Source organism: Cebus imitator, unplaced genomic scaffold (assembly GCF_001604975.1).
Source record: "Cebus imitator isolate Cc_AM_T3 unplaced genomic scaffold, Cebus_imitator-1.0 Scaffold32, whole genome shotgun sequence".
NCBI lineage: Eukaryota > Metazoa > Chordata > Mammalia > Primates > Cebidae > Cebus > Cebus imitator.
In genome coordinates this window covers 1,631,560-1,656,987 of record NW_016107347.1, presented here as the reverse complement: position 1 = coordinate 1,656,987, position 25,428 = coordinate 1,631,560, and the positions used below count along the sequence as shown (strand labels likewise).

Below are 25,428 nucleotides of genomic sequence, written 5' to 3'. Positions count from 1 at the left end.
TTCTTTCAAGATATGCTATCTCATAAACAATCTATTATAGTTGACAAGAGATAGGCTAAAAAATGTATAAGATCACATAAATTTGAGAGACAGTAGGTTAAACAATATTAAACAGAGTGGTTTTCCTCCATCTTTAATTAGCTATTATGTTGTTAAACATCTTCAAGGGTGGTATATAATACACAGTGATTTCCATGTTCATTTGAACAGGTGCCATTTTTTTCTTTTTTAAATGGAGAACTAGGTCTAAGTGGCCATAGGATTCACTTTGAATATGCAAGGTTATGGGAACACTTTTAAACATTAAACCAATTCAATAAATCTATGGTAAGAAAATTATCCAAAATATGGAGAATTCTATACTACAAAGTACATGGTTCATTATGAAAAGATATGGAAATAACTTAAATGCTCAACAAGAGAGAAATGGTTACGAAAATTAAGGCAGTCAATAAAATATCACATAACTAATAATAATGATAGGGTGGACACCGTGATAATGAGTAAAAATGATAATCTATCTTAACTGAAAAAGTGGTGGATTTTTACAATGATTACAGCTATGTAAAGAAATAGATCTGCAGAAAGAAATAGAAAGAAAAACACCAAAATGTTAACATTAATTATAATAGGGTTATGCATTGTAAAATTTTTGCTTTTCTTTCTCTGTATTTTCTATGTAGTCTACGAAATACTTTACTACTAGATCAGTCAATGCTATCCTGTCTTACCATGCAGAGGGACGTTTGGAACAATCTCTGAATGTCCAGTTTAAGAGTTTCTCCTAGAGACTGAGTCATTTCTGGGTGGGCGGCAGGACTGGAAATTAAGGCAGGGTTCCCTATGGAATCAGTGGTTGGTTAGCTCAGAACGTTGCTCTTCGGTGAGTTTTTTTCCTTCCCTTGACTGCCGTCCCCCTATTTAACCTAAAATGTACAACTATGATGTTGTACACAGTGTAATGAATAGAACCAGATCTTTCTGAGTTGATCACTGAGCCCAGCCATGGGTCCTACAGGGAAATGTCTCTGGGCAGGCACTCTACTGACTGGGAGCCAAGAGTGCCATTTCATAATTATTGAGACACACTTAGGAAGGATACGCATAGGGGTTAAGAACATGGTCTTTGGAGTCTGACAGTTCTAGATTTGAACCCCAGCTCTACCACTACGAGTAGCTGTTTGGCCTTGGGAAAATTCTTTAACTTTTCATACCCTCATTTTCTGCATCTGCAAATTGGGAACAATACTCTGTACCTAATAAAGTCATTTAAAAGATTAAATGATATAACATGTGCAAAGGGCTTAGTAATGTGTCAAATAGTCAATAATGATAGCTAACAATAATTATTAGCTGCTATGATCATAGCTCTTCCATATTTTAAAGTGCTACTGTATGTTAAAGATGTATGTTTCTTTGCATTTTTCCTGAAGTCTATAAAACGTTTTCATTAATTAAAAGCAAACCAATTAGGAAAGGACTACTCTATTTTATGGATAAGCCAGCTGGGGGGTGGGTCATTTATTATTACTCCTGATTTGTTGGCTTTTGAAGCTCCTTAGATTCCACATCCATATTAGTTGGATCCTGATTTTAATAATCCAGCCTCAAAGAATCCCATCCAGTTAGTGAGGCAAGTTATTCCTGTCCTGAAACCACACAGATCCCTCTAAACTGAGTTCCTGTTCTTTCTCTGTTTGATTTCTTAAAATAGTTTCTGAAGATTTTAACCACAACTGAATCAAAACTAACCAGCCTGTAATTTCCTTGTATGTCCCTATGGCCTTCCCTTTAAAACAACACACACACACACACACACACACACACACACACACACACACACACACGGCATTACATTGGCTGGTTTCCAGTGTTTTGGAATTTCGACTGAAGGAAACTGGAAGGTGTCTGTGAAAGCTGCTCTCATTTCTCGTTGTCCCTCTTTTGGAGGAGGCTCTGGGTTGCTTGTGGCTTAATCATAGCTTATTATCAAATGTAAGCACTTTTAATCTTGAATTGTTTTAAGAACAGTTTACCAGCGTTACAGAAAGTTTCCCTAGTTCTTTACCAAGTATCTTCCTTCTCTTCAATTCTAGTACATCAGAAAATAAGGCAATTTGTACTATGGATATTAACTAGCAAGAGAAAGAATTGTTCTTTTATAGAAAAGACATGCTTTCTAAAAACATCTAATGAAATATGGACGACTTATTTGAATTCATAAATTAAAAGCACAGTTGGAAGATATTTGGATTTTCTCCCAAAACCTGTACAAACATTCTGAAATCAATACAGAGGAACATAAGACTAGATTTTATTTGGCCAATTATTTAAATGGTTAATGTCTTTTTGTATTGTAGCTCTTTTTCATTTTTTTTTTTTATTATCAAGTGTTTTCTTTTAGTTGAATTCTCAAAATATTTGGGTTCAAAATTGTTCTGACTTTAAATGTGTCCACAAAAGTTGGAGCTAAAAAGAAACAAAAATATGAGTAGATATATAATATTTAGATAATGACTACATTAAAATGGATCAGAATGAAAACCAAATAATTTATTTTAAAATTATAAGGAACATGATGAGAATATATGTGTTCAGTACATTGCTTCTGTAAACGTTTGTTTCAGTAAATGTTTGTTGAATTAATAAGTTAACAACAGATTGATAATGATAGAAATAAAAATGCAGAGCAAATGTTGAGATAATGATGTAAGAAAAATATATTTCTAAACAAAATACTTCTAAGTTTTAAGATATAATAAAATTGAACTAATTTAGAGTTATTGTGTGAGAAAATCATATTCAAAAGTTCTGAAATGCTAAAATATATTTATGAAAATACAGTACATTTTCTTTATGATATTTATATTTGAAGTTCATCAACAAGGTATTTCCAAATAAATAAATGTTTTCAGATAGATTTAAGTTATTTGCAATTAGAGGCTGGCATTTGCATCCCAGAAATTTACATATTGAAGAACTTAAAACTGTTTTAGAAATGTCTTTTCTCATATTTTTTATAATATGAATTATCTAGCAAGCTTTCTTGCAAAGCAGAAAGCAAAAGCAATGTTAAGCATAGTCCAGACTAAAGTGTTATGTTATTAAAAGTAGTGGAGTTGAAAATAATATTTCTTTACTGTATTTGGCAAGTAAAACTATATAATTTACGTTTTTTCCCAAAAGTTTTGATTGATTAAAACAGGATCGAATATTTAGTGATACCTTAGAACATTAGAACAGGTACCTAGTCATATTACTTATTTTTGCCCTCACTTTTGCCTAAGGTTTTCTATGATTTCTACTATGGGTATTTTTCAAGTACTGATTCTTAAAATTACAATTTCAAAAGTGAAACAGAAGATACAGAGCATTCTTTGGGTTGTACAGATGTAAGCACTTAATTAACCTTTGAAAGACAACATCTACATAGATAACGTTGACCTAGTTGAAGAGTCAGTCACTCCCCTTATAGAAATTTCAGCATCTCCCTGTTGGTTCTGGAATGATGAAGAGATTAGGTAAAGTCCTCTTCTGCTTATTTTGTGTATTGGCAAAGTCCTTGGCTGACAAGCATTAACCTTGATTGTTTCAACCGACCTCTTAGGCAGTGTTGTTGAAATGAACCCCAGTGATATCATCCCACAAACAAGTGCTTTCATCTCTTCCAAGAATATTTTCCTGATTATAGTCCATTTCAATCAGTTTTCATCAATTTATTTAACACTTACTCATATGGTTGTGACTCAGAGATTTGGGGTTGGTGTTTTGGGAACCCAAAATAATGGAGACATCATATTAGATTATGTAATCACTGGCTCCTAATTACTCAAAAGCTCTCTTACTGTATATAATACTTAAAAGAAAATAAAAACTCTAAGGTTCATGCCCCAATTACCCAGAACTGTCAAATTTTCAACAAATAAATTAGGATTGTTTCCATATATTTAGAGCCTCTTACTTGTACTATTACAGTTCACATTTCAAAGAAACGCTGAGTAAAATAATGGTGCAAAAATATTTTTATATTGTTACAAGCTTTAAAACCTTTTTCTAAGCTACTAGGGTATTTTATTTGTTTTTACTTCAAATTCGTTAACTGAAATCTACAGTCTACTCCTATAATAAACAATTAATGACCTAATAAGTGGCAAACAAGTAAATTGATGCTCTTTAGCACACTATTTTCTAAGTGCTGTGGGAAAGGGCAAAGCAAACAGAAAGTCCAGAAATTTTTGTAAGAATCACAGTCTACTTTTTTATAATTCAGATTCCCATATGGCATTGGAATTTAAAACAGGCAAGAAGAGAGGTTTCTATATTAGTTTCAAATTTTCCAATTTTTCTTCTGCCAAGTCTTAACTAGCCTGAGTATTTCTTAAGGTACAACTCCCCCGACACAATGGAAGGAGTTTTATTAGATAGAAAACTATACTATCAGTTGTGTTAATATGAGTAGAATTTTTCTGGGCACAATATATGCCACCCTAATAAGAAGCTATATGGGAAATAGCTCTGAAAACCGTAAAGTTCTATATTGAAAATACAAGGTGGCATTATTTTTTTCTACAATTACATTGTTAAGAGTCCAATTCAAATAGGAAACCTAGATTTTGGGGGTCTTGCAAACGTGAAGAAGGCATTATTGGAACATTTTTCTCTTTTTTCTTCCATGAATTGGTTTTACCTTTTCCACCTAAAGGCATAAAGAAATAACTTCACGTGCAAATCCATTTCACACACACACACACACACACACACACACACATTACATATGTACATACTGAAGCACTGGGCTTTCCAAACATAATTCAGCATGATTCAGAAAATAAGAAAAACATCCTAATTTGGGTCATGATGATAGCAAATGGTTTTGAACCTGGTATCAGTTTGCTAATAGCATTTTAAAATATTTTTCATATGCAAATATGAGTCTTCGGAAAACACACAGATTGATTTCTATAAGCAAATTAAATGAAAAATCCAGGTATGAAGAAATTATCAGATGTATAATAAAGGAGTAGAAATGATAGACTGCTCCTGAAATATTCAGATCATTATGAAGGTGCAGATGTGCATATTATTTTAAAAGCCACTTCTATGGTGTATCATATAAACTATCTTAAATAGTTAGACCCATTCCCCCAAAGTTAGACCCGTTCCCCCAAACTATCCTTTTTATATTTAGTTTTCCTGACTCCCTGTCTCTTCACTGGGTCCCTTCTTGGCTACAACTTTATTATATAGATATACTGCCATAGAAACAATCTTGGGCACATGCTCTGAATATTGTTACTTTCATATTTTAGGGAACCTATTTTTAATGGGTTTATCATAATTCCTCTAGATCTTTGGACAGCCTTTTCTCTAAGAAGTTGAGGTGACAGCCAAATTTGCCAGGTAACATTTAATGGTAGGCTTAAGAAGAGAGGAAGTGCCCCTGGAGAAACCTGGCTCCATTTCATTCACCACTTGCCCTCTTTAGAAAACCCACCACATCGTACAGTACCTTCTTTTCACTTTCCCGTCGCTGTTGGTCCTTAAATTTAATCTGGAGAAGTTGAAATTTCAAGAGTTTCCCTATCAGTGGTAAGGTTAATTTCTCTCCGCTATCCATAATTGCTTTTGCTGCCATTAACACCTATACAGAAACACAATTAGAAAAAGTGATGTTTTATAACTTTTGGCACAGTCTGTCAGTGATGAAAAGATGAAAGGAAATTTTATATTTTCTATTATTTGTCCTACTGGAAAGATATCTCATTGTTCGCTAAAAGAAAGTTAGGGAAAAAATGTCCGAATGCTACAGAGAGGGGCATTTACCCTCTACTTTAAATTGGATTGTCTGAATATTGACTTCTTTTTCCAGAAAGGCAGAGTGCTTCCCACAATGGTGTTAGACTCAGACTCCAGAAAAGGGGTAGAGAAGAGATAGGCGGGGCTCCATTTTAGGATGACTGATAGGGTGATTCATGCTACAGAAAGTCTATTGTTGCTTGGCGTAGCCAGTAGTCCAAACTGTCAAACTTTGACTTATTAGGACATTATAAATTAAACAGGGTTTTATAATAGTGGAAATGACTATGTTAGCAGTCTTTTATTTCTTTGTAACTAAATTCAAATGAAAGATAAAAGCTTCTTGACACAAAGGCGCCATATGCATGCTGCTCCCCCTTGCAACCTAATGTTGATCATGTCGGTATGCAGCCTAATTGGGGTGAAATAAGGTTATTCAGTTTTCTTTGGGTGACGACAGCCACTAGGAACATACAGCTGTATTGTCCAGATGTGTGGCACTGACAGCCTGTTTTATGACTGTGTTTTTTACAACTTGTTTCCCCTAAATTTCACACAACTGTCTAACATCTGGGCCCTTTTCCTTGGAGCCCTATAACCACTTTATTTACTGCAAAAAAAATAAAATCACGTAAAATATACCATAAAAAGTTGTTACGTGTTTCTCTTTATTCATGTTGTCTCCCTAATAAAGTTCACCTCTGCCTGAAGCACTGTCACAGAAGTAATCTAGTTGAAGTATTTTTTGACTTTTGTTTTTAAGCAAGCATCATATTTATTTATAACCTTGGGATGAATTAGGTGTTACTTAAATGTTCTGACATGTTGCTTTTTTCCCCCCTTCGAGTAATCACTCCTGGGGCGCATATGGTGTCAATTTCAGACCCTCAGTCTCAGACAATGACTGTGCACACTGAATCTCATGGAGCTGTGTCTTGTCTGAGCTTTTGGTCAGGGCTTTCCTGACCAGTCCAGTTCCTTTTGACTTTTTACTTCGCCAAGGGAAATAGCCGGAAGAAAGGGAGGTACCTATTTTCGTCTAACTGCAGAAGGCTCTATGGATTACCATGTGCCAAAATGTAACTGGACCCCTTAGAGACCACATTGGGGTTTCCCGCATTGCATCACAGAAGGGGGAAGCCAGAGAAAGGATTCCTCTAAGGCTGCCTTTTCTAAAAACCAAAGGAACTAACCGAGTGTCAGACGTCTGCATGTGTCGAAGCGAGCACTCTGTAGGAAATACAGCGCTTTGCTTTTTATGGCACTTCTGCTCCTGCTAACACGATTTAGGGAAAGGGACATAATGGCTGTGATTTCTGGGAGCCAAAAGACGTAACAATACACCTGCAGAACCTCGCCATTTAATGATGACCAGATCCCACATGGAAGGATCCTAAGGGGATGGTAGGTCAGGCATTTACTGTAAAGTGAAAGTTGTCCAACTGGGTCCAACCCCAAGGGTAGATGTCAATATTTGGGATTGCATTTTTTAGTGCCAGCTAATTAGTGTGCTGACAATCAGGCTCTGTGACATCTGGTTCAAAATACCCAAATGTGGATTTTTAACGCTCATGGAAATCTAGCATGGGGTGTTTCCCTTTAATACAAAGATAATGACAGCACTGAAAGGAAGTCAACACTGAAGAGGGTTAGGCCAGCATGGTTGTGGGGTCTCTTTTCCTGATGACCTGTGAAAACAGGATATTCATCTATGTCTGGGGGGTTTGGGTGAAGCCTGCCAGGTGTCATGGCGATGGATGGGATGTCTGTGGAGGTGATTCCTCTAAGAGTCTATGAATGTTACCTCAGTGTATTAAGATGTACTCAAAGCATAACAAAACATCCTGAGAGAAAAGTATTTTGCAGCCCATAAAAATTATTACTGGTTTGTCTAAAACTATCTGTAGAGTGCTGGTTTGAAACAAAAATCCAGCACAGCATCAAAGTAAACAGTGAGGTCCTGCTCTGACGTGGGAGACAGGTGATGAGAGACTTCACCAGTTTGCCGAGCATCCATGCTCTCATGGCATACAGACAAAGAAAGAGAGAGCAGTGATGGGCAGGCAGCCTTGAGGAGTGCCCTGGGCAGTGTCCTCCTCCCGAGATGCCCTGGGGCAGCCCACATGGAGGCAGACTAGATGCCCCACACCCTGCTCAAAGGCACAGCCTGCCCCTGGCACCATTAGGAATGGCAGAGGCTGGGCATACTTGGCCTCCCGCAGGGTTGCTCTGAAAAGGCCTGACTCTTTAAATCCGACTTTCTTTCTGTGCGTCCCCCAAAGGGAATGATATTGTGTATCATTGGAATAATTAATGAAAATGAATGTCTATGTTGAACTCAAAATCTGAGACAACATTTTCATGGTATGTGAGTCATTCCTAAGGGAGGTAGAGAAAGAAAAATATTTACAAATTGATTTCCATTCAAAATTCTTTCTTCTCGTGCCCCACAATTCACAATTCTACCCAATCAGTAGCCAGTAGTTTGGTCTCAGATGAAAAACAAATCTTTCAGGAATCTTTGTTTGAAGGACAAGTTTTTGACGGAAGAAAAAATTAAAGAGACAGACTTTAAGAGGAAATGTACCTTTTCACATAACGTCTCCAAAGGCTTCTTCTCCCTGGCCTTAGTTGTATTAATTAAAAGAATAATCAAACCTTCAACATTGCAGCGCTGTAAAGATTATTTGTCCATCATCTACAGTCAAAATATGTGTGTGTATCTGTGCATGTGTGTGTGTGTGTGTGCACTGGGAGGTGAGCTGACTGGGGCTATAGGTATTGGGGGGATGACAGACGTAAGAGGACATGGGAGCAGAGAGCTGGCAGTGGTTGGGGAGTAATCAGGCAAAAATCTAAGTTTCCAGAACGAGGCAGGAAAACAGTCCTGAGTGGGTTAAAACCTTAGTGCTCTTCAAGCCAAAATGCCAAGTAAATGTGCCTGGCATGAATCAAAAACTCAAAGAAAGCATGAGTCTTATGGGCAAATGAGACTTATTAAAATGGAGAAAACTGTTGGAAGGCAAGGCCCGTGTCTCCTGGACCTCATCAGGTCAGCTCTCCAGGCAGAGAGGCCACCAGGACCAGAGGGAGGCTCTAAGCTGAATGACCAAATGTCACTCGGTTCCGGGAATGGTTGGTGAAGGAGGAATTCTTCAGGGAGTGCGGATGATGCAGGAAGCCACGCTTATGTTTTATGATGTGAAGATTTTTAAAGGGTCTAGATGCTCTTTTTCTGTTAGGGAGCTTGTAATTCTGTACACACTGAGAAATAAAAACATTTCCTTTATCGCTGACCTGGCTCAAAGACTCACATCATATTTACTATCTAATGATTTGATCCAACAAAAATAACCACATGAGCCCAATTCTTTCCTTGCCTGGGGATCAGGTCTACCTACAGACACTAGGGTCCTCTCTCCCTTCTAACCATTCCTCCTCTCTCTAGTACCTTCCTACATTAGTAAACACAAACATTTGCCTGCTCAATGCTTAGAATTGCCCTAGGAGCACTCATGGAAACCAAATGTATGCATAAATCCATGTGTGTGCATGGATTTATGTGTATAATACAAATAATGTGTATATACATATGGACAAATAATGTGTATATACATATGGACAAATAATGTGTATGTACATATGCACATTTATACATACATGCATATATGTGCATATATAAGATAGATAGATAGATAGATAGATAGATAGATAGATAGATAGAATAAACTCCCATGAAGGCTGCTGCATAATTTCCCTTGTGTGTTTATAAGAAGTCATATGAAGCAGCTTCAATCATTGCTTGACCTGCTGGATATTCAATCCCAAGTGAATTCTGAAGTTGCCTGAAAATCTGGATCTGCATTTCTCTTGCCTGGAACAGGTTAAGGGAGTGAGGTGGTGGAGGAAAGGGCAAGCTGGGGTTCTGTGAAGCAGAGAAAAGAGGGGTGGTAGAAGAGAGATGATCTGGGAGAGAACTTTCCCTCCAGGAACTCCAAATATCAACCAGTTTCCCTAAAATAATTCTTTGGCTTCAGGGACTTTCTTGGAGGCCCATGGTGGGTATTGCAGTAACTGTAAAAATTCACAAAATATGACTTCATATTTAACCTAGTTTTGGGAGGCGAATGACTTAGGATTGCGCTGGATATATAAAGACCTCAGCAAACAGAAGCAGAATCTATAAGCTAGATCTTGACTCAGTTCAGGCTAGCACAAGGCTGGGCAAACAGGCTTTCAACACACATTCTTTTGGGTAGCTCATTTCTCTAAAATATGATTGATTAAATAAAGTAAGAGTATAATGGTCCTTTATCACAGTAAAAAGTATATACACATATATGTATATTCAAACACAAATAGGATTACACCATTCATATTAAGTGGTTTCTGGTTTGCGTTTTTTACAAAAATACATCCAGGACAGCATTCTGTGCTGATACGTTTTGCTTATGTATACGGTTTTTAACAAATAGCATACTCTTCTATTGTGTGGGTGTTTGCTCACTTATTTAACTAGTTCCCAATTGATGAACATTTAAACAATTTCTGTTTTCCTTTTTTTCTATGAAGTGCATGTGTGATTTTGTTAGTAGCATTTTTGTCCCCACCAAAACTATATGAAAGGGTCTGTTCCCCCACTTCCCATATAAACAATGAGTATTCTCCAAATTTTGTCAATATCAGTGCTAATAGTTTTTCTGTGATGATGGAAATATTCATTATCTGTAGTATACAATATGGTAGCTACTAAACCACATGTGATATTGAGTTCTTTAATATCGTTAGTGAGATTAAGAAAACAAATTTTTTATTTTGATTTTAATTGATTAAAATTAAAATTAATGTGGAAATAGCCACAAGTGGCTAGTGACTATTGTTTTGGTCAGAGAAGGTCTACATGATAGAGAAAAGTGAAATATAGTATTTCATTTAAAATTATATTCATTTAATCATCCCATCATTTTATCCCTCTTATTTTATTCCCAAGCTGAAGGATACCTTTTCAGCACCATTGTTGGCAAATTTTATTAATGCAGGAGATGCTTACATACATGTATTGAATAACAGCGGTGTACTCAGATTTACATAGTGCTGAAGGTGAGGAGTAAAGAAAATCTATGGCTTCCAAGGTAAGATATTGCTTGTGGCCATACAAGAAATTTGTCTTTGTATGGATTTACATAAGCAGGGCTGGTATGGGGCAAGAATAGGAGGAATGAAGAATTTCCTTCTGACTCCTTTCTGTTACCTTTTAAAATCCCTCTGTCACACCCCTCCCACTTCTAGCGACTAGATGCCTTTTTGCTTTCTAAATCCTTCCTGCCATGAAAATAGAAAATATTTAACTTGGTAGCTCACTTTGAACAAAATTTATTTATACCAGTAGTTTAGCTATATTTTGAGGTTTTTATTTCTTATTATAGAATGAAAGGGACTAGTGACTGATGAAATAATTTCAGGCAATAATTAACAGGTATAGCAGTTTAGAATTTAGGGTAAGATGTAATCTGGAAATTTGAAATGCCTAAGTCTGGCTTTGGGTCAACATAGTTTTGGTGTTTGTGGTACTCGTAGGCCAGGGTTGAGAGCAGCACCCCTGGGCTTCCCTGCCTGGAGTTGCTGTTATGCTCCAGGACTAGGTTATTCAGGAGAAAGCCTCTGAAGGGAAAATGGAACTCCTGCTCCAGCCAAGGTCATAGGAGGATAAGCATCAGAGAGGGTGGGTGGGTGACTGAACAAAGGGGAGGCAGCAACTCTGTATTGTGGGAGAGGAGTAAGGGCAAAAGAAACCCACTCTGGCAAGTAAGATCTGGGACCTATCTATGTGCGCCTGCGTATGATGCGTGTGGGCATCTGGTGTGTGACTTTTGCGGTATGTATCAGGGGGTCCCATCCCCCGGTTAGGACCAGTTCCTAACCTGTCCATGGCCTGTTAGGAACTGGGCTGCATAGCAGGAGGTGAGTGGCAGGTGAGGGAGCATTACCGCCCAAGCTCTGCCTCCTGTCAGATCAGCGGTGGCATTAGATTCTCATAGGACTCTGGACCCTATTGTGAACTGCGCATGAGGGATCTAGCTGTGTGCTCCTTATGAGACTCTAATGCCTGATGATCTGAGGTGGAACAGTTTCATCGTGAAATCATCCTGCTTCCCACTCTGTTAAAAAGTTGTCTTCCACAATACCAGCCCCAGGTGCCAAAAAGGTTGGGGACTGCTGGTATACATGAGTGCACATCCATGTGAGCACAAAATTATGTGTATGTGCACAGCTGCTTTTGGGGTTTATTCAGGTTATTAAAATATACTCAATATCTAAAAACTGTCAAAACTGTGATCTGCACATATTGAAGAGTTAATAAAAAGAGAAAAAGATTATGAATATTTTTGGTTGGCATTTTAAAAAGAATACTGATGACTGTTTACCATTTCTATCTCATTATCCTGCAGAACACAAGGGGCTGTTCATTATCAAATCTGTCATATTAAATACATAAAATTTATTCATCATAGTAAGCTGCTGCCATTTGTCCTATCTTTAAAATGTATTGCTTAGGTAGCATGATTGTTTGCTTATGCATTCTGCTTTTATCTTACATCTTGTTATATTTGCTTATATCATCAGAAAGTCAGAGGAACTATTGCCACAATGTGTGTGTGTGTGTTTACAGAATTTTCTGTTTAGAATGAAAGGCTGCATTAGATGGGCCTGATTCTGCATATTTGATGAAAATGATGAAAGAGTAGATAATTTGCAAATGACTGAAAAAGGCTGTATGTATTGAGATGTTCTCACATAAGATTTCAACAGGGAAATTTCGCTCTTTTGGTACAGGAATGATGAATCTGTTGCGGAAGCCGTGACTATGTATGCGCAACTTAATGCGAAAGTACAGGCTCCATTTTCATTCCAGTCTTCCCAGATATCACGGCATGGCCTCAGGTGAGTTACTCATCCCTTAAGCCTCATCCTTTTAAAATCTACAGCGGTGGCATGTTGACATTATGAACCAGGTAATTACCATAGGTTTGTCTGTGCATTATAGGATGTTTAGCAAACCCCTATATTCCACCAAGCTGTGATAACCAAAGGGATCCGCAGACATTGAAGAATGTTCCCTTGGGGGCAAGACTGTCCTGACTGAGAACAGAAAGAACTAAGAAATGAATATGAGTAGTGCTGACCTCATAATTCCATACCCAGAATTAAATGAGATAACCCATGTAAAAACCTTGCATGTGAATGACATATACATGGTAAATGTTCACTGAAGTCAGCACTTACGATTATTCATATATCCAGGGCAGAGCTGGGATTCTTGAAGATCCCACAGCCCAGGCTGGGACAGCAGAGAATGGAATGGAGTGAGGAGCAACTGGGCAGTGACCTGAATTTATTATCAGCTGGCCATAACCTGGCTACCCTTTTTATTTAATCCTTTATCCAGTCTGAAAAGGACAAATCGAGATCTGTTTAGAGAGAAGCAAAGGTAAAAAGAGAAGGTGTAAAAATATATTTTGTTACGGTGCAGTGTACAATGGGGAGGACGTAGAGGAAAAATTATGCTATTAATTTCTTTTCAAAAGTGAGATGGAGGAATCCCATAAACAGTGTTCAGTAATTTTACAGCCTCCTTTCCTGTTCCCTCTGCTCCCTTCCCTCCTTCATTCTTTCTGCATTTATTTAGGGCCAGCTATATTGTAGTTATTGCATTACTTGATCCTGTATGTGTCTAGTCTATCCAATTCACATTCTTTAAGTAATGAGTAATTTCCAATGAGGCATAATTGGAAAAACAGCTGGAAGGATAAGGGTAGCAGTGAGGGGGGCTATGGAGAGAAAGAGAAAAAAGAGGAAAGAAAAAGAACAGGAATGATTGAAACATATTTTCTCACTTTGAGAAGAGGAAAAGAAAATAAGCAATATTAAACTGTCTATACATAAATTTAAAGGTGGCTAAAGACATAGGTTCCATATAGATCATACTGTCTGTCTAACACAAATGGAAAGTTATGAAAGTGCTCAGACCACAGCTTGGTGAGAAATTCATAACGATGATAAATATCTGTAGCAGGTGACTCCTAGATCATTTTCAGCTGTCCACAATTAAACTGGTATCCATCTCTCGACAATGTCAGGGCTGTAAAATAATTCCAGTCATTGGACCCCTTACATCTGTGCTGAAATGAAATAATATTTGGCAGTAACAAGGAGTCACTGAAACTAAATAAACAACCCCTTTCAAGACTACATAAAAGTTGGTAACATAATAACATTTGACAGGGATTAAGACCTCTTTGGGGCTATAAGGAAGTTTCAGAAGCAGCAATAACAAATACATGGAAGGTAGAACAGATCTATGCTTTAACAGACATGTATAATTTAAAATGTAATGAATTTCCTACGGGAGATGTACATTTTGAACAACCAATACGTGGATGTCAAAAAGCACAGGACTATTTTAGAAATGTTTGTTGGAATTACCCTTCAAAGAAGGAAAAAGCAAAGCTTCTTTTATTAAGGAGTGTTTTTGTTTTTATATACTTGCAAATATATTGAGGCACAGGAAACTGAATGTGATAACATATGGAAGGATGACATATAAAGTTAAGGGCTTTTCTTTAGGTATGTATTAGCAAAAAACAATTCTACTATCATGGCAATGTTTTGGTTTTTAGATTAAGGTCTTCTCCTTAGTCCAAGATGCTCCCACCCCTCTGAAGTCATTCTTGGTTCTTCCAGTTGTAGTGACCTTCCCCTCTGAACAAGCCTACCACTTTTTTGTATATTTCCTAAGGGATTTTACTGTCTCTTTTATTGCAATTATTTGCACACAGGGTTTGTCTCCTCTGCTAGCTTGGAAGGTTAAATCTTTTCGGATTCATCTTTTTAAATCCCCTCACAGAATCTGATGCATATATAGACATACAGTATATTCACTCTAAATAAATATAAGAATGGCATCTCTAGAGTTTTTTTGTTGTTTGGCTTGAAGGTAAATGTTTTTGATTGTTTATAGCTGCAAATACAAAGCTTTAGGAGTGCATTGCAAGTAGTAATAGGTTCTCAGACTATGTAACACACAAATGATTATATAGCACACACCCTGTGCTGGACAAGGACTGTTCCAGGCACTTCACATATTCCAATGCATTTAATCTTCACCTGCCCTTTCAGGTGAGTATTCTTATCACCCTTTTCATTAGGTAAGGAAATTGAGGCCTGGTGATCACATAGTGAGTATTTAGTAAAGATGGGATTTGAACCCAGACTATATGGTTCCAGAAACCTGTTTCGAATCAACATATTATGTGGCCTCACAGTATGCCTTTTCAACTCTTAGCTGGAGCTACAGGACTCCCCTCTTGGGTGACAGTCCCTCTTCTCCTGGACATGGATGTGTCCTAGTCCCCCACCAGTCTCCATGCCCAATCCTCACCTTAGCTGCAAGAGCCTGAGAGCCTTTTAGCCCAGGTTTTTATGTTTAGATAATACTCTTGCTACCCTTAATAGTTTCGCTCTTACCTGATCCCTGATCTCTAAATAGCTGAGCTATTTCTTTTTTTCCTGACACCTAGTGGGGACCTGTGACTCAGGACCCTCAGTCCTGATAGCTTCATCTATCTCTTGTCTTCTGGCCTGAGCACACATGAATTTTTTTTAAAATTGTATTATTTTTAATTGTATTCATATATATATATATATATATATTTAATTGACATGTAATAATGGTAAATATTTATGGGATACAAAGTGCTTTTTGACACGTGTAGTGTGTGTAATAACCAAATCAGGGTAATGAGCATATCCACCATCTCAAACACTTGTCATTTATTTGTGTTAGGAACAATTCAAAATCTCTCTTTTACCTATTTGAACTACATACAAGTTATTAAACTATATTCACCCTATAGTGCTATAGAACACTAGAATTTATTCCTCCTATCTAGTGGTAATTTTTTATCCATGAACCAGCCTCTCCCTTTCCTCTCCTTTCTCCTCCCCTTCCCTGACTCTATTGTTTATGTCTATGAGCTCACATTTAGCTTCCACACGAGTGAGAACATATGGTATTTGTCTGTCTGTGTCTGACTTATTTCACTCAACATAAGGTTGTTCAGGCTCATCCACGTTGTTGTAAATGATAGGATTTCATTCTTTTTTTATGGCAGAATACTATTCCATTTTGTGTACATAACACATTATCCATTCATCTGTTGACAGACATATAGACTGATTCCATCTTGGCTGCTATGAATAGTGCTGCAGTAAACTTGAGGGTGCAGATATCTCTTTGATATACTGGTTTCTGTTCTTTTGGATAAATACCTAGTAGTGGGATGGTAGATCATATAGTAGTTCTATCTTTAATTTTTTTGAGAAATCTCCATGCTGTTTTTCCAAATGGCTCTACTAATATTCTTTCCCACCAACAGTATATATGCATTCCTTTTCTCGGCATCCTCACTAGCATGTGTTATTTTTTTCCATTTATTTCCATCTCTGGAAGATAACTGCCATTCTGACTGGGATGAAATCATATCTCATTGTGGTTTTGATTTGTGTTTCCCTGATTAATGATGTTGAACATTTTTCACGTACCTATTGGCTATTTACATGTTCTCTTTTGAGAAATGTCTACTCAGATCCTTTATCTATTTTTTAAGTGAACTATTTTTGCTGTTAAGTTTTTGAGTTCCTTGCATATTCTAAATATTAGTTCTTTGTCAGATGAATAATTCGCAAATATTGTCTCCCATTCTACAGGTTGTTCTCTTCACTCTGTTGATTGTTTCCTTTGTTGTGCAGAAGCTCCTTAGCTTGATATAATCCCATTTATCTATTTTTACTTTATTTTTGCCTGTGCTTTTGATATCTTACCCACACAAATCTTTGCTTATATCAATGTCCTGAAATATTTTTCCAATGTTTTCTTCTAGTAGTTTTATAGTTTTAGATCTTACATTTAATCTTACATTATAGTTTTTGATCTTACATTTAGATCTTTTGTTTTTTTTTTTTTGACATGGAGTTTCACTCTTGTTGCCCAGGCTGGAGTGCAATGGTGTGATCTTTGCTCACCACAACCTCAGCCTCCCGGATTCAAGCAATTCTTCTGCCTCAGTCTCCTGAGTAGTTGGGATTACAGTCTTGTACCGCCACGCCCGGCTAATTTTGCATTTTTAGTAGAGATGGAGTTTCTCAATGTTGGTCATGCTGTTCTCAAACTCCCAACCTCAGGTGATCTGTCTGCCTCAGCCTCCCAAAGTGTTGGGATTACAGGTGTGAGCTACCATGCCTGGCCACATTAAAGAGATCTAGTTTCATTCTTCTGCATATGGATATCCCGTTTCCCAGCACCATTTGTTGAAGAGGTTTTCCTTTCCCCTTTGTATGTTCTTGGCATTTTTGTCAAAAATCAATTGACTGCAAATATGTGGATTTATTTCTGACTTCTCTATTTGGTTCCATTGGTCTGTGTTTCTCTTTTAATACCATTACCATGCTATTTTGGTGACAGTAGCTTTGGTATACATTTTGAAGTCAGGTAGTATGAAGCCTCCACTTTATTCTTTTTGCTTAGGATTGCTTTAGGGCAATTTGGGGTCTTCTGTGATTCATATGAATTTTAGATTTTTTTTTCTATTTCTGTGTTTTAGGCCTTTCTTGCATTGCTCTGAAGAAACACCTGAGGCTGGATTATTTACAGAGGAGATTTAATTGGCAGTTACAGATCTGTAGGCTGTACAGGGAGTATGGTGCTGGCATCTGCTCACCTTCTAGGGAGGCCTCAGGAAACTTACAGTCAAGTGCGGGAGCAAGCACTTCACATGGTGAAAACAGGAGCAAGATGGAATTGGAAGGAGGTGCCACACACTTTTAAACCACTGGATCTCATGTGAACTCAGAGCAAGAACTCACTTATCACTAAGGGGATAGCCCAAGCCATTCATGAGGAACTCACCCCCATGATCCAAACACCTCCCAACAGTCCCCGGCATCCAACAGTGGGGGTTACATTTCAACATGAGATTTGGGCAGGGACAAATACCTAAACTATATCATTCTGAAGAATGTCATTGGTATTTTGATAGAGAGTGCATTTAATCTGTAGACTGATTTGGGTAGTATGGTCATTTTGACAAGATTGATTCTTCCAATCCATGAACAAAGGATATCTTTTCTTTTTTATGTGTGTCCTCTACAGTTCCATTCACAATGTTTTATAGTTTCCATTGTAATGACAGTTCACCTCCTTAGTTAAATTGATTCCTATTTTACTTTATTTTTGTGTAGCTATTGCAAATGGGATTGCTTTGTTAATTTTTCAGCTAATTTGTTGTGTATAGAAAAGCTGATTTTGTATGTTGATTTTATATACTGCATCTTTATCAAACTAGTTCCAAAATATTTTTTGTGAAGTCTTTAGGTTTTTCTGCATATAAAATCATGTCGCCTGCAAAGGGGGACAATTTGGCTTCCTGTTTTCCAGTTTGGATACCTTTATTTCTTTCTTTTGCCTGATTGCTCAGGCTATGACTTCCAGTACTATGTTGAATAGGAGTGGTGAGGGTGGGCATCCTTGTCTTGTTCCAGTTCTTAGAGGAAAGGCTTTCAGTATTTCCCCGCTTTGCAGAAAAGACTCGGGCTGGCAGTTACCTCCATTTTCCATCTTCCTTCTCTTTAAATCCTAAATCATTTTCCTAAAACCCTGCTTTCAGTCTGAAACTAGTGGCTAAGACCCTGCTAGTTACTGACGGACTCATGCTGCCTGCTTAGCTACCTGAAATTCCTGCACCCCAACACTAGAGCACTAGATGTGTTAATTTGCCCTTTGGTTTGGATACCATGCTCCACTTCCCAGACTAGTAGTTGCTGATTGCTCATCCATCACGACCCCTTCTTTCATAGGAGAATTGGACTTTTTTTCAGGCATTGCCCTCTCTCTCATTCAGCTCATGTGACTCAGGGGAAACACAGCTCCAGAGGTGGACCCATTCACATTAAAAATAATCCTAACCCCGGCTTGTCCATGATTGGTTCAGGAGGTGCATGTGATTTTGTTCAGGCCAGTAGAATGAGGCATGGTTTTCTGGGGCTGCTTGATCTGGTTTCCTTGGTCATGACAGAGCTCTCGGAAGAGTCTTGAAGGATGAGATTGCTCCAGCCATTTTATACCCTTCAGGAAGCTGAAGCCCCTACACAGATGAAGGAAGGGGTGAGAGCATTGCAGGCAAGTGGGCTAGAGCCCCTGAACTAAGCTGACCTTGAAGCCTGCCTAGAATTCTAGGTCTATATGCCAGCACATTTCCTAACCATTAAAGCCAACTTTAATTTTTGTTGTTATCACAGAAGATGAACAAATTGATACTGATATGAAGAGACTTATGTCTTCTAATTAATAGAATTTAGAAAATTAACCAGACAATACTAAGATGTGTTTCCCAGACAAGCAGCATCAGTATCACCTGAGAATTTGTTTGAAATGTATCTCTTGGGCTCCAACACAGACCTGCTGAATCTGAAACTCTGGGGGTAGGGCCAGTAGCATTTTTTTTAACAAGATCTGAGGTGATTCTGATGTACTCTAGATTTGAGAACCATTGTTTCGTATCTGGCTTCTTACGTGGTCTTTCATAGTAATGTATTTAGCCCACATGTTGTCAATTTCACCCTTGAGTCCCTTGCTAACTCTCAATTATGCATGTATATTGCCTTAGTTTATTTCCCCTCCTTCTCCTTCCTCCTTCCCCTCCTCCTCTTTCCCCTGCTCCTCCTCCTCCTCCTTCTTCCTTCTTTCTTTTTCTTTCTCCTCCTTCTCCCTCGTCCTTTTCAGGAAGCTGAAGCCCCTATACTTCCTCTTCCCCTTTCTCCTCTTTCCTCTTCCCCTTCTCCTTCTCCTTCCTTCTTTCCTCCTCCTTCTCCTTCTTCTTCTATCTCCTCCTCCTCCTCTTCCACTTCCTCCTCCTCCTTTTCCTCTTCCTCCTCCTCTTCCTCTTCTTCTTCCATTTAGACTTACCAAGCTGCCCATTTCAGAGGTCAGTCTGGAGTCCTGGAGTGGGATTTCTGCTAATGTCCTGCCAGATAAAGAATGTATTCAGTGTGTCAGGCTGTCTTCTCTTTCCCTAAGTTCTTGGTTTCTCCACAATTATCAAAAAGTTGTAGTGTTTTTCCAGCTTGATTTGGATGATGTTCTAGGCTGTTGTTAATTTCTAAGTTTTAATCTGAACAAAATCTGCTTATAAAAGGGCCTATTCCTTGAATTTTCTTATCCTCCCCTTAATCTCTTTGGCTCATTAGTTAGCTGTAGGAGGCATATAGGCTGTCTCCTGGCTGACTACTGGGAAAGCCCTTAATGAGTAGATGGATGCTGCATAGTTTCCCGTAGGACAATTTTCCTCCAGTGTTACCTGGGATCTACCCTACCCTATCAAATCAATCTCTGGAAGTAAGGGCCTAGCAGCATGACATTTTAATAAGCTTTCTAGGGATTCCTAAGTACCTTTAAGAATTATGCAAAGGTTATTTACATATTGACACTGGGATGGCCAACTGTGGGGTTTTCCAGGTATTGAACTTTCGGTGCCAAAACTGGGATAGTCCCTGGCACCCAAGACAGCTGGCCACTCTGAGACAGCAAGTTCAAGGGAAGCCATCTCAGGACTGTAGTAGAATGGCATTAGTCAACTCCATCCCCAATCCCACTGTCCCCAGTCCTTCCAGTTCATCCACTGATGGCCTTCCCCGAGCTTCATGTTCACCCCAGTTTCTGAGCCAGTTTTATCAGAAGCAACAAAAACATTAATCCCCCTACCAGTAGACATGTCCAACATGGTTATTAATCTCTGATTCGGGAGCCAGTAACCTAATGATAAATATTCTAGTATAATGTGGTTTTTTGAGTGCATACTCTATGCTAGACACTGTGCTATATAATTATTTCATGGCGTTCAGAGACCAAGGTACCTTCCCAAGGGTACAGGGGTTAAATAGTGGTACTAATCTTTAAATATAGCTCCATGTTTTTAGAATCTGCTCTTCCAACCAATGTGATGTCTGCTTCTCTTTTGTGTACCTTTTCTCACTTCTAGAACCTACTGTTCTTTTCTCTATCCTGGACTGAAACCACAACGAGCTGTGAGCCAGATCACAGTTTAGACACTTCCTTAGGATATCGATTCCTTAGGATTAGACTCAGAACCCAGCACTCATATTGCCTGGCTGAGGTTCCTTTCAAAATCCCTTTCATGGCTTCAGGTCAGTTCCTGTATGGTCTGGCCACATCTCTTGTTGCTTTCCTTTTCTATCACTCCTTTTCAGCTCCACGCCCTTCTTGATGTTCCCCAAATGTGCCTCAGAGCCTTTGCTTTGCAATTTCCCCTGCTCGGGAGGCTCTTCCCCTAGTGGCCACAAAGTTTCATCCCTTCCTTCAGATTTTTATTCAAGTGTCACCATCCGTGGCTACTCAGATTAGTAACTCTTCTACTTCTCACCCTTTCTCCCCTTTTCTCCATAGTTCTTATTACCATCTAACATAATACACACTTTGTTTATCTCTTCCATTATTTCCTACCTCCAATTAAAAAGTAAGTCCTGCCAGGGTGTTGGCTTTTATCTACTATTTTTCACTGATTTAAATTCAAAGCCTGGAGTATAGTAGATGATTAGATAATTTTTGCATGAATGAAGTCAGATAGGCATTGTGTCCCATATTTTATGCCGTTTAATTGCAAATTTCACCACTGCCTAGAGCTTTTCCTATTATGAGTCTCCCATACTTGGATTTTCTGGTTGGCCTGGATCAAATCTGAGGCAACTGGGGTCCCCTGAAGGGTGCACTGTTGATGTTGTTCATCCTTACTCAGAAGTTTGTTCAATAGCCGGACTGCTCCTATGGTGCAATGCTGGTGATATCCTCTTTTCATGAACTGTTGAGATGGAGCCATTCTCGGTTATGGATTAACTTGACCCACACTTTAAGAATTCACCTTGCCATTCATTCATCAAACTTTTACAGAGCACCCATTACATTCCCAGTGCTGGAGATTCAAAGACAAAAGAAGCTGGCCCTGCCCACAGTGAGCTTTTGGTGGAGTTGGGCAGATCGTTTACAAGGCACATGGAGCATGCCGGACAGTATCTCATCCTGTGCACAGCAGTGGAGGTAAGCAGGGGTGCCGAGGTGGCCCCAGAGGGTACCTTATCCACATTCAGAGAGTCAGCAAAGGCTCCCTGCAGGTGTCGCTCCTGTGTTGAGGCATGAAGGATCAGTGGGGGTGGCTATGACTGAGGCCAGGTGTTGTGAGACTGGGGAAGAATGAGGAGAGGAAGGCAGTGACCCAGGAAGAAGGACTGAGGCCAGGGAGAGTGGCACATGCAGAAAACTGGAAAGGGTTGCAGGTGCTGGGTTGGGCTGGGGGATGAGATTGATAACTGGAGGGAGGTCACCAAGGAGACACGATCAGATATATAATCTCTGTATGAATATAGGCATTTTATTTATATTCAGTGATTATTCATATGAGCAAAACCCCAGGCTTTGTTAGGTTTTGGTAACCCACAGCAAACTTCAAAATCTTTGTCTATTTCAGAGCTTCCATTGTGTATCTTCCCCCTCTAGCTTTGTAAACTGATAAACTGTTCCTAGTACTAGAAGCATGCATATTTAGCAGAAGTATTCTAATTAAGTAGAAGTATTCTAGTTTAGACAGAGGCTATAAGACAAAGACATTAGGTACCTCTGGGCATGTAGGCAGTGCCATCTGTCTTGCAAAGCAGGGAAATAGGCAAAGCATGAACATTTTCTAACCCTTCACAGACCACTGTGAGTTGGGCAGAGCTCAACAGATTGGAGAATGTGAATATCCTGAAGTAATGAATATCCTCCAGCATCTAGTACAGTGGCCAACACAAATGCTCAAAAATGAAGGAAAGACTGAATGAATGCAGGGACACTGGGCAACGGAGCCTGATAAGCAGTGCCATAGTCCAGTTCCAGGTGGGTGGCAAGGGGGCCCAGAGTACAGATGGAGAGTTCATTGTTGAGGAGGGCAATCCCCCTTCTGTCCCTGAGACCTAAGTGGACAAAAGTGTGGCTTCCCTTCTCCAAGGGCAAGCTCAGAAGTAGCTGGGTGCTTTTTCAGAAGGTATGTTCCTAGATTCTCCTGAAGATAATCCTAATCCCCATCACAGTGGCTAAGATCTGGAATTGGCATTTTAAACAAACTCTTTGGGTGATTTTTGAGGCATACCACTGAAATAGGCAAGAGGAGGTTGGAAATTAAAGGGTCTCATGCCAAAGAGGTTCCTGCATCAACCCTCTCAGACTTCCTCATCTGAGATCACTCTCCCTGTTCCCATGGCCACAGCCCTAGTTCATATTTGCCTGGAGGCAACTCCTGCAGCTGAGCCTTTCTTAGCAGTTTTGCCTGCATGTCCTTCTTCTGAAGGATGCTGTCAGCTTGTGCAGGGCCTGGATGATGCTTATCTTTTTTGTATTATTCACAGCACCTAATATCTGTTATGAAATTACTTAAAGCAAATATTCCCTACCCTGAATTTTAACAATACAGATTATCTCAAGGAGTCTGAAAACAAAATTACATAATCGTTTCACTTTAATGAATTCCATATGAAACACAGCCAATCAAAATATGATTAAATGTTCAAGCTTGCAATTTTTGCTTTTCAAATTGACTAGAATAAAAATAAAATGTTGAAGAGGGTGTGGTTAAATTAGAACTATGAGAAGGACTGTAAATTTGTACAAGAGCTTTAAAAAGAATGATATGCTTTGACCCAGTAATTCTACTTTATGAAATTTTTCATAAGGAAAGAATCAGGGTCATTGCTGGTGGTAAACAGACTAAATTTAGCAAAAGAGGGAGGCTTTCTATTATATATACACTGAATATAGATTTAGAAAAATGCTAACATCATAGAATGTGGAAAGAATATGATATAGAGCATATATAATATAATATATAATTCCTATTTATAGGATTATAATATAATTCCTATTTTATAACAAGAAGTATACATCTCTGAGTGGTGGAATATTTTCCTTACCTCTTAAGTACCTGCCTAATATATGAGCTATGTTTTTTCTATATTTTCCAAATTTTCTGCAGTTAACATGCATTGCTGTAATAATAAAACAGCTAATAAAATATATGTACAATGTAAATGCATTCAGCTTGTAACAGTGCCACTCCTCCAACGTCCCAGGAATTATTCCTGTACTCTGGTTCTAAAATCTTTGCCTATCATATTCCTTCCCTGCTCAAATTCCTCAGTGGGTCCCCATACCTAAAGATGAACCGTAAACTCCTTAGCATGGCATTCCAGAGCCCTTTATGACCTGGCCTTGAGCCACCTGTCCAGACTAACTGCTGACTACTACTTCCAATTTCCCTCTTTAACGCATCAGAGATACTCACCATCTAGAGTTCCTTGGTCAAACCTTGCTGTGTGTCTGCCTGACTTTGCATGCCTGATTCCTTTGCCTAGAATTGCTCTCCACTTTCATGACTTCCTCATTCAGCTTTCAAGCCATTTTCTTAAAATCTGATTCTCAAAACTTTAGAAAGATTTAAGCATTGCTTGGTGTACTCACTGCACCTTTTAAAAATAGAACTGTTCATTTCCCTATCTGTTTTTCACTAGACTGGAATTAACTTTGTGATTGGCACATGGAAGGCAATCCATAAAATATGTGCTGAATAAAGTCATTAGCACACAAATTACACAGATCTTTGCAAATGCTGTGTGAGTTGTGCCTTGTGCTATAAAGGGACCCCTGTGACTGGCAGGTGGTGGTGGACATCCAGCCAGCCCTCCTCTCACCAAACCAGGCTTGCTGAAAGGCTAGGAAAGCAAGCAGTGCTAGTTCTCTAGTTTAGAAAGTGTCTGGTGTCCTGGGAAGTGCTTAATGTGCCAGAACCAAAGGAGGAATGAGCTGGAGTTACTATAAAACTGGCTCATCAGCTCAAGGAATGTGAGTGCGTGCATGCGTGTGTGTGTGCGTGTGTGTGTGTGTGTGTGTGTGTGTGTTCAATTATGGAGCAAAGCGATCTGTTTTGATACAGAAATCCTAGATTTCACAGTCCCTTTGTAATGCCTGATCAGGTCCTACCCCCACTTTTGGTCTCTCTCAAAATTATCCCTAGGTTCTAAGTGTTTCTGGAGAATATCTTCAGTTAATTTCTGACCATTCACATTTAATTTTCCCTGTCGGATTTGGTTCACTGTTGTATTTGACAGTTTTGTGAAAAATGGTCAGTATTCAAAATGTGGGATATTTTCTGCATGGGGAATAATATGAGTAACTGGTAAAACTTCACCCAAATTTCTAAGGCCAAATATGTGTGAGCGGAGTCTTTGTTTGGCACAGTGCCTTCAAGAAATTTTAAGACAAAAGAAAACTTTCTTAATACTACTACTCCGAGAGAAAGCTTCCAGGTCTTGCTCTTTAGTTTAGACAAATAGCTTTAAGCAGGTTAAAGTTAACTGTCAGCTCCTTGACTGCAGGGATTGTGTCCTGAAGAGCTTGAAGGAAGAAAGCAAACCTTGGATTTGGAGTCAGAATGACTGGGTTCCAATGCGAGGCACAGTCATTATTAGCTGTGGGCA

General features: G+C 38.7%; 1 protein-coding gene across 1 annotated transcript in view; it reads right to left on the bottom strand.

Moving 5' to 3' along the window:
- The window catches only part of SPAG17 (sperm associated antigen 17), a 246,270-nt gene that overhangs the window by 170,379 nt on the left and 50,463 nt on the right, over window positions 1-25,428 (bottom strand). The window contains exon 4 of the mRNA XM_017524168.2: window positions 5,510-5,641. Coding sequence (XP_017379657.1) covers window positions 5,510-5,641 — 132 coding nt within the window. The remainder of the gene's footprint in view (window positions 1-5,509; window positions 5,642-25,428) is intronic.